The sequence below is a fragment of the Puntigrus tetrazona genome, chromosome 15 (genome assembly GCF_018831695.1).
Source record: "Puntigrus tetrazona isolate hp1 chromosome 15, ASM1883169v1, whole genome shotgun sequence".
Taxonomy (NCBI): domain Eukaryota; kingdom Metazoa; phylum Chordata; class Actinopteri; order Cypriniformes; family Cyprinidae; genus Puntigrus; species Puntigrus tetrazona.
Window position 1 is genome coordinate 13,746,964 of NC_056713.1, and position 9,218 is coordinate 13,756,181.

The 9,218-nt window shown below is 36.0% G+C and overlaps 2 protein-coding genes across 3 annotated transcripts in view; one reads left to right on the forward strand and one right to left on the reverse strand.

The window, feature by feature from the left end:
• LOC122359192 (upstream stimulatory factor 1-like) overlaps positions 1–4,094 on the reverse strand; it is a 6,503-nt gene extending 2,409 nt beyond the window's left edge. Inside the window, exons 1-8 of the mRNA XM_043259455.1 lie at positions 2,731–4,094; positions 2,187–2,294; positions 1,688–1,755; positions 1,548–1,597; positions 1,286–1,431; positions 889–1,002; positions 655–805; positions 443–530 (exon numbers count right to left, since the gene is read on the reverse strand). Of these exons, the coding sequence (XP_043115390.1) occupies positions 443–530; positions 655–805; positions 889–1,002; positions 1,286–1,431; positions 1,548–1,597; positions 1,688–1,695 (557 nt within the window). The 5' untranslated portion in view covers positions 1,696–1,755; positions 2,187–2,294; positions 2,731–4,094. The remainder of the gene's footprint in view (positions 1–442; positions 531–654; positions 806–888; positions 1,003–1,285; positions 1,432–1,547; positions 1,598–1,687; positions 1,756–2,186; positions 2,295–2,730) is intronic.
• A 1,084-nt stretch (positions 4,095–5,178) lies between these two features.
• On the forward strand, positions 5,179–9,129 carry LOC122359191 (ovostatin homolog). 2 transcript variants are annotated; one of them, XM_043259453.1, is made up of 16 exons: positions 5,179–5,338; positions 5,487–5,667; positions 5,746–5,902; positions 6,133–6,185; positions 6,307–6,327; positions 6,423–6,588; positions 6,674–6,758; positions 6,866–6,980; positions 7,079–7,199; positions 7,301–7,410; positions 7,495–7,665; positions 7,747–7,980; positions 8,073–8,285; positions 8,395–8,544; positions 8,634–8,759; positions 8,953–9,129. In XM_043259453.1, the coding sequence occupies exons 1-16, from the start codon at positions 5,253–5,255 to the stop codon at positions 9,112–9,114; spliced, it is 2,151 nt and encodes a 716-aa protein (XP_043115388.1). In that variant the 5' UTR covers positions 5,179–5,252; the 3' UTR covers positions 9,115–9,129. The 2 variants fall into 2 exon arrangements, with proteins under 2 accessions (XP_043115388.1, XP_043115389.1); XM_043259454.1 differs by having other exon boundaries at positions 8,658–8,759.
• Positions 9,130–9,218: the final 89 nt, after the last annotated feature.

Consider the following 9,218-nt stretch of genomic DNA (forward strand, 5'->3'; position numbering starts at 1 on the left):
ACAACTATTTTCATCATTGATAATAATAAGAAATGTTTCTACAACAGCATATTAAGCATCTTAGAATGGTTTCTGAAGGGTCAAGTCTGGAGTAATAATGCTGAAAATTCATCTTTGCCCTCACAGGAATAAATTACATTTTAAAATGTATTATAATAGAAAGCAGTTTAACAAAACAAATGCAGCCTTGTTGAGCATAAGAGAATTTTTCAAAAACATGCAATTTTTTTTTTATTATTATCACATACTTTTTACGGTTTAATATAAAATAAACTTGCGACATACTTATACTGACATCAAAATAAAAAACTGAGTCCATTATTTTAAATTAATTCCTTATTACTCTTTGTGGTCGCTAAAATAAGACTGCAAATAAAGATAGCAAAACAGCAATAACTGAAAAGAGAAATGTATTAAACGAGGCTGGAAGAAGCAACATTACGCATTGTAAGGTTGTGTACGAGGTGCAATAGACCTCTGGTTGGCTCCAGTAAGGACCTCCTGCGGGGACATCATAACATACAACTGACCTAAAATGAGAGTAAAAAAACAACAACAAATAAACATAAAAAAAAACAGGCTGTTTTGCAACAGAAGTGATGCACTGTTGTTCAGGTACGTAATATCAATAAAAAAAAAGGTTTGATGATATACCTGCAGGAGCACTTTGACTGAGCAGAGCATCTGAGGCCTGAACACCGGTCACCATGGTGCCAGCCGCTGCGTCTGAGATAGTAGCAGGATAGTATGTGTAATGGGTTTCTGTGCCATCGCCCTCCAAGCCTTCTGACTGAGAGAAAACTGCCTGAAAAACATATTCGAATAATGAAATAATATGTAATTGCGTTAAATTCTACTTATACTATGCCAGGTAAAGCAATACTCCACCTGCGTAACAGGCTGTGTTGTAGCAGGAAACCCAGTCACTACACTAACAGCTGTTGCGCCGTCAGTTTGAGCTTCCAGCTGTCCATCTGCAACTTGGATTACGCGATATGTAACCTGAGGAAAATTAAGAGGATGAGTTATATTATGCAATACAATCTTACAGTTGTCTGTAGAACCTACCTAAAGCAAAAAAAAGTGATCACTGCTAAATCTTTCTTGAGTCATTACACACTCTTCGGGAACAATTTAGGTTGGTTTAAACCTGGTATTGACATCTGTCTGGAGTGGACAGTACTAAATGGCGCTGAGAAATTGTTCTCCATTGTCATCACCAGGTGTAAACTGGGCCTACGTTCGCACTCAGGTTTGAATGTAACCCTTCCTCCCCATCTCCTACCTGCCCTGAGGGAGGGTACAGCTCCCCTACCTGCCCCCCAGCTCCCTCAGTCTTGAAGAGGTATTTAATCGGCTGCTCCGAGGAGAATGTAGAAGCAGACTGAATAGTTGTGATTGCTGATGGGTCCTCTGCAGTAGCAACTGCCCCTGAGAAAGAGAACACACACACACACACACACACACACACACACACACACACATAAATTCTCAAAACAAGGTAAAAATGAACTCGTATTAATGCATCCTGCTTAATCTTATAATACCTTCTTCAATGACTGGAACATTGACATCAGGTTCAGAACTTTTCTGTTGTCTAAAAACACAGTTTACGTGGTTAAATATGTAGTTAAAATGGTATAACTGCAATTTGCTTAGCACAAATATTTAGTTATTTGCTACAAACCCTTTCATATCCACAGTCAGTACGTAACAGGTAAAATGCGCCTTCACTCCCAGCTGCCAAAATTAAACCTGCAACGGATCCAACAGAGGTAACCAACAATATAAACGTTAGCATGAAATACTCGTGAAAATGTGTGTGCGTGCTTTATAAAATACACATAATAACAGCCGTTATTAACAAAACTGGCCAACAGGAGTCACTCCTTACATTAACACTGGAGATGTGTATTACATAAAAATATATACATATTATATTGTATGCACAAAAAAACTAAGTTGTGCATACAAAACAATTTAGGATCCATACAAATTAAGATAATATTTCATTCAGTTGAAAGGATAGCTAGCTAGCTTCCAGTGCTATCTTGCAAGCTTAGAGAAAAAAAATCCTGTTTTACATGCGCCGCGTACACGAATACATCACTGGCATCTGCATGCAGCCATCATATTTCTGCTGTTTGAATAAGCTAAAGAAATGTGTGAGTTCGTTTATATCTTACCGTTTACTGTTGTTGTACCGTCTTGTTTACAACAGGAGCAACCGGAGCGGTCAATTTCAGCGCATGCGCAGAGAGTCGACTCCAGTAGGACAGCACTGTGGAGCGGCACTATCATCACAGAGTGTAGTTGGAAAGTCACGTTTTTTGGTTAACGTTAGTTGTTAAAAAAAAATAGGCAAAGTTTTCTGTAACTTCTTCAATGCATTCGCCTTTTGTTAAATGTGAGAATGGGAAATGTTTAAACTTGTGAAGGTTTCGAGCATGCAACTTAGGCTATAGCCTACATGTAACTTTATTAGCTTGTAAAACAAACATTCGGTTGAATAGTGGATCACATTTTATGATACTCTTTTGCTGTTGATGAAATATGAAACACCGATTAGCCTCTTTCTTTTCTGTCTAGCTAGTAATGACTTCAAGTCAAGTAAAGTAAAGTCGCTTTGGATAAAAGCATCTGCTCCATAAATAGATGTAATTAATTAAGTAAAGCATTAGGTGTGAAATTACTTATTGGTTGAGGTTAAGTTTTAAGAATGTCACTAACCTTTCCCAGTGTAATCCACAGTGAGTTTCTACTCTTCTTTAGAGCGCAAACATAAGTCTTGGTCCGGTTATGGTAAATCTTGGCATGGTTTTTGATAAGGAGTCGACATACTTTAAATATAGTATAGAATGGAAAATTGTTGTTTATCACTGCATTGTATGAGCTTGCAATTCTTGTGTCTTTCGTACCATCAAACAAGAAATGTTTATGCGTCCATATATTGGAAATGCAGTTAAAAATACAATTTGCAATTCCATTTGAAAATAGTCTGGAAAACCCTTCCATAAAAGGGGGCCATGTTTTGGCCTGTCAATGGTCGAGATGGGTTCGAATCCTGGTAGACAAACAGTGTCCTCGATAATTTAAATGTTTTATAGACAGGAGAGGTATGTAATCCACCAAAGTTTACTGCTCTCTTATATTGTATATCGACCATAATGATTCATTACCAAGCTTTAGTTCTAGCGGGCCACATTAGTCAAGCTCGTACCAGCTAATGCTCAGCTGATCCATGTGTACCTAAAAAGAAATTTCACACTTATCACAGGATCGCAATATAAGGCACCATTCAGTATTACGAGCAGCTTGATCATGTTTAGGAGTAAAAGACAAAGTCAAAGACAACACTGTCATTGAAAACATCTCAACTTTCGACAGCTGTGTATCGTGTCTCAAGGAATGGTGACACAGCAGCTGTGGTGCTAGTATGTACAGGTAAAACATCTATGTGCATACAATAACTACTTCACAGCAACATTTCATAGTGATTAGTACATTAAGCGTGACTTGTACACATTTGCTATAAAGGCAGAAAACATGCAGTAAGTATAAATTTGATGTTAATGTAAATTTTATTAAATACATAAAACAAATTTTTTATCTTCAAGGATATAGTGTATATTGAATAGGATTAAACTGAACCCCCTCACAACCTCATAGAAAAATGGATAAGGCTGGCTCCAACCTAACCAAAAGGGCTTGTGTTAGAGATCAGCCAGGCTCCTCCACCAGCTAACCACAACGCACACAGGCACACCGTGTTCTATTCAGATACACCAGCACCAGTATTTAAGCACACACCACAGATCCCTCAGTGTCCAGTCTTGTTACTAATGAATCGGACTATTGCTGGCGCTCTTTTGAGTTTAAGCATGTTCGTATTTACCTTGTACTTACCTTTCGTGTTCTTCTCCAGTTCCAGTTGTCTCCTCTGTTTCCTGGTCAGACTCCTGGCTCCTGGCTCCTGCGGTGTGTGTTCAGTCGATCTCTGTGTCCTGCTCCTGGAACCCATCGGTCCTGTCAAGAGACAAACTCAAGTCAAGTTCCTGTCAGTTCAAGTAAAAACCTTCTACGAACTGTTTACTCACCTCAGTATTCCATTATTCATCAATTCAATACTCTGCTGTGTCAATAAACATCTTTGTTGTTTCACCTACCTGGTTGTCCCATCCACTTGTGTAACTGCTTGGAGTCACTTGTGAATTATAGTTTGACTTTTCATTCAGATCGCACCCATTTACTGCAGAAGATCTATTGGTGAGCAAGTAATGTAATGCTACATTTCTACAAATTGTTATTGTTAAAGTGTTATTATTATTATTATTATTTTTAAAACATGCATAAAAACACCTTTTACAAACTATTTGCAAATGTCTTGCAATATCACTTTGCCATGATGGCAATAACCATGGCAATACTCATTTATGTCTGTTTATGTTAGAATTTCAAAACTAAAAATATTTTTGTTACAAAAAGATGTCGATCTGTTTCTGAGGATATGTGATAACCCCCCTAAGGCGTATAGTTTAGTTTTACTTCAAAGTACTTGCAGATATATCCGATTTTACAGAGCTTCAAAATAATGGCCACTATCCACCAGCATTACCCAGCTTGGAAGAGCCAGGATACATTTAATAAAACTCGAGTGAGTAGGTCATTTTCATTTTTGGGTGAACTATTCTGTTAACATGGCAGTTCTTTAGGTGTAAAATTATTTAAAATGCATACTTATATGTTTTTCATGACATTATTTATTTTTTATTTTAGAAATGGTTGAAAAGTGCTGCACAGATTGATTTACACACATGTGAGTGAACTGTGTAAATAAGGCTTGCAGGTCAGTGACCATGGTTTTTCACTGATTGCAACATGCAATTAAACTAAAATATGAATGCAACATTATGTTTTATCACATGTTTCTATGTTTATATTATATTTATATTTCCCAGTAAAAACAAATATATATGTATCATCATTGGATGATACCTGGTACTAATTACATTTTTAACTAACCTTTTGAGATCTTTGCACGTTCAGGCCCAAAGCACCAATTGAAAAGGCATGTTTAGTAATGATCTGATATTGGATTGCTAGGATTAACAAATAGAGGGAATGCCAGAAAATTAATCATTAATTTGATGACGAATGCAAATAATTTCTCAATGCTTGGGACGAGCAGCCTTTGAGATAAAGACACAGTCAAAGATTTGTTCATAGTGTGTTCTGCACGATCAGTCTTCATCATGGCTTTCAATGCGCTGTGTATTTGGAAAGGGCTCCTTTTAGTTTCTTTCATCTTCCTTTCTGTCCATGGACAAGTCTCAAGGCCGTAAGTAATGTTGAATAGTTACTGTTTAGTAATGCCTCTATAATATCTACATGTAAATATTACATAATACATACTATATGTATTATAGTACAAAAGGAGTAGAACTATGGGCAAACGAATCTTTTGATGCTATGATATCTCTCAACAGATCTTTCATGGTGACGTTTCCTGTAGTGATCGAGTCAGGATCTGAAGCTAAACTGTGTGCAAGTCTTCTCAATCCCAATGAAAGCCTCGTCATGAACATTTATCTGGTTCATGGTGACCAGAGCACTTTACTGCTACAGGAGAAAGCTGAGGAAGAATTTCACCGCTGCTTTAACTTTAAGGTTTGCCAGCAAGAAATGTGCATTCACACATCATTGAACACTTCAAGTCAATATTTAAAATAACATATCACCCAACAGACACCTCTGGTAGAAGCAGAATCAGTGCAGACAATTAAGGTGGAACTTCAGGGAAAGAACTTCAAGATGACTGAAGAGAGAAAAGTCATGCTGAGACGTTACAATAACTTGACATTCATCCAGACTGATAAACCCATCTATATTCCAGGACAGACAGGTACGTTTTAATTTGAGATTTGAAGTTCAGTAAATAGTATGGTAGTTTTATTTATTCTGGCTTACTTTTTTATGGTATTTATGGAGTAATTTAATTTAGTTAATGCTTATTTAATCAAATTGACCTTCATTTTCAAATTGGATACAAATAACATTTTCTTCCCTCATTTCTCAGAGCCTCTAAAGTTGCAAGATTCTAATCTATAATTTAACATTTCACTCTTTTTACAGTACATTTCAGAGTTGTCACCATGGATAGAAATTTTGTTCCCTTTGATCAAAAGGTTTGTATCAGGCAATAGCAATATTTTTTGTGCACTGTACCACTAATGCACCCTGCAATAAATATATTATTTGCGATGGATAAAAAAAAAAAAAGTAAATAATGTTGTTTTTTGTTTTTAGTACAGTAAAGTCTTGCTAGAGGTAAGCACATTACACTTTTTTGTATTAATTAATAGTGAGGATGTATGTAGATTACTACAGCTGGCTATATCTGTGTGTTCTCTGGAATTAAACAGGACAGTAAGAATAACAGGATTGGTCAGTGGACAAATATTTCCTCAACAAGGTGGATATTGCAGCTTTCTCATGAGTTGAACCCAGAGGCCCGTCAAGGCATTTATAAGCTAGTCGCTTATATTGGTGAACTGTCTATGCAACATTACTTTGAGGTGAAGAAGTATGGTAAGTGACAAGATCACGGGATGTCTTTGCATCGTTAGATTTCAATCATAACCTTTTGAATTTGTTCCCTGCAATTGATTTCCAGTTTTACCCAAGTTTGAAATGACAATAAATCCTCCAAAAGAAATAAGTTTTGGTGCTAGTGACATGACTATGGAGGTTTGTGGAAAGTAAGTGAAGTTTTCTTATATTTTATTGCGCTACAATTATTGCATAAAAATACAAAAAAAAACATAATTAGTTAATTAATTAATTACTCAAAGCATGTACTTTATAGATACACATTTGGTAAACCAGTGGCTGGTAAAGCAAGAGTGGAAGTATGCCGGGAACATTTAAAATATATTACTGACATAGACTTGATTTCACCATGTTTGGCTGAAACTGCTGAGGTGTGTGACTGTATTATTGTATATTGTGTTAAATTTTTGAAAACATTTTAGTCCAACTTTGTATTGCATGTTTTTAATGGGTGTGTTTGTGCCAGCAGATGAGTGCAACGGGCTGCGCCTTCTTTACTTTGGACACATTGGTCTTTTTTAACTCGACACATGAGAGATTTTTAAAAGAACAACTTACTGTAACAGTGAAAGTGAAAGAAGAAGGAACAGGTGACAGATCTTAGCAACTCGCATCCAAGCAGAACTTGCGTTAATATTAAAATGAACAGTAATATTAAATAATACAATTAATTGTTTGTTTGTTTCATTAGAAAACACAATGGAGAAATCTGAAACTATAAGTCTGACGTATGAAATCGGTAAAGCTATGTTTACTGATCTACCCAAATTTTATGAACATGGGGCAGTTATACAGGGAAAGGTATGTCTTATTTCTTTCTACAGCAATAGTATGCTGTATTGAAGTATAGTTTTGATTTTTGATTTCTTTTTTCCTGTTGAACAGATTAAATTAGAAAATTTAAATGGAGTACCTCATGAAAACAAAGATGTTTATCTTTTGGAGGGTAAAAGGTGGTCTTCAAAACTGCTCCTAAATCTCACTACAGACCGTGATGGACTGGCCAGCTTCTCTCTGAATACATCTAGTCTTTCTAAAAAAGACATTAATCTGATGGTATGATAATGTTCGTGCAACCCGATGTTTGATCAAATGTCTTTGCCAATTAAAAATTAACAAACATTCTTTGTTCTTCAGGCAAGTGCATATCCAAAGTTTCAATATCAAAGCTTTAAAAGTCCTTACTTCTCTACAGAAGAAAAAACTGTTCAGATTCTCCGACCTGCCACTCCGTACACCCCAACATTAAGTGAATTGATTATAGAGAAAAATGAGCAACCATTAAAGTGTGATGCTGAGTTTACAGTGAACATAAAGTATTATTTTGTTGGAGAGACTGTTGAAGACTTCAAAACTGACATTGTCTATATGGTGAGTACAATCGATGCATGTTCATTGGCTACGTACAGTATATTACAGTGAGTTTTCCAGTTTGTCATCTGAGTGTCATCTGTCTGTTTCAGGTCTTATCCAGAGGAGTGATTGTTCATCACGGATATGAGAAAGTTGAAGTGAAGTCTTCTAATGGAGCAGCAAGTGGCACAGTGTCATTCAGACTGTCTGTTGGTGCAGATCTGGCTCCTGCTGTGAATGTTCTGGCCTACTGTGTTCTGCCCAGTGAAAATGTTGTTGCTCATAGCAGACTATTCAGAACTGAGAAGTGTTTAAAAAATGAGGTACACAAAAAGTTCTGAGATAATTGAAATATTACTGTCTTCTCATTTAAACAACTCCATTTTCATCATAGAAATACTAAAATGTTGCACTCTACTGTTGTCGTCACAGGTGTCTCTGCAGTTTTCTCCTCTTAAAGCAGTTCCTGGTGAGAAAAACACTCTCCAGCTCTCAGCTGAACCTGGTTCTCTGTGCGCCCTCACTGCTGTAGATCAGAGCATCTTGATCCTGGAGTCAGGAAAACGTCTAGATACTGACAAGGTTTAACTGTATACCTTACATGGTTAAAATGATCTTACTATAGAAAGCCATCTACATTACAAAAGATTTTTATTTTTTTTGAATCACAGCTCTTTAACCGGTTGCCAGTACAGATTTTAACAGGTTATCCTTATAATACTGTGGATACACCAGAGTGCCTGGAAATTAGACCTCGTCGGGCTGTGTCACTAGACCATGTTTATGAAAGCTTGAAGGTAACAAACTGCTCATAAAACCACTGATGTTACTAATAAAGAAAAGAAAATGGGATATAATGGAAAATAAAGATAGTATTTAAATGTAGCATTTTGGTATTATACCATACGCAAACAATATATATTAAGATTGACTTTTTTAAAATTTTCATTTTTTTTTTATTTCATGTAATTTATAATTGCTGATTGACAGAATGCGGGAGTGAAGATGGCAACAAATTTGCATGTGAGACAACCCCTTTGTCTGACATACTATGGTGTAACTTATAACAGAGCTTTTCACTTAGGTACGTCTAATTTGTTATATAATAATGTTTTGTTGTTATATATAGGCCTAAATTGCAGAAAAGTTTAAAATGTATGCAATATCACTTTGTACTGCTGTTGTTGAAATAGTAGTTTCTTAATGTTAACAGTTGATATCTAAAATGTATTCAGATTTTTTATTTATTATATTAT

Coding starts and splice junctions, on each gene's coding strand:
- LOC122359191 (XM_043259453.1), top strand. CDS start 5,253: ATGGCTTTCAATGCGCTGTGTATTTGGAAAGGGCTCCTTTTAGTTTCT. Junction 6,589..6,673: donor CTTTGAGGTGAAGAAGTATG/GTAAGTGACAAG, acceptor ATTGATTTCCAG/TTTTACCCAAGTTTGAAATG. Junction 7,200..7,300: donor AGTGAAAGAAGAAGGAACAG/GTGACAGATCTT, acceptor TTGTTTCATTAG/AAAACACAATGGAGAAATCT.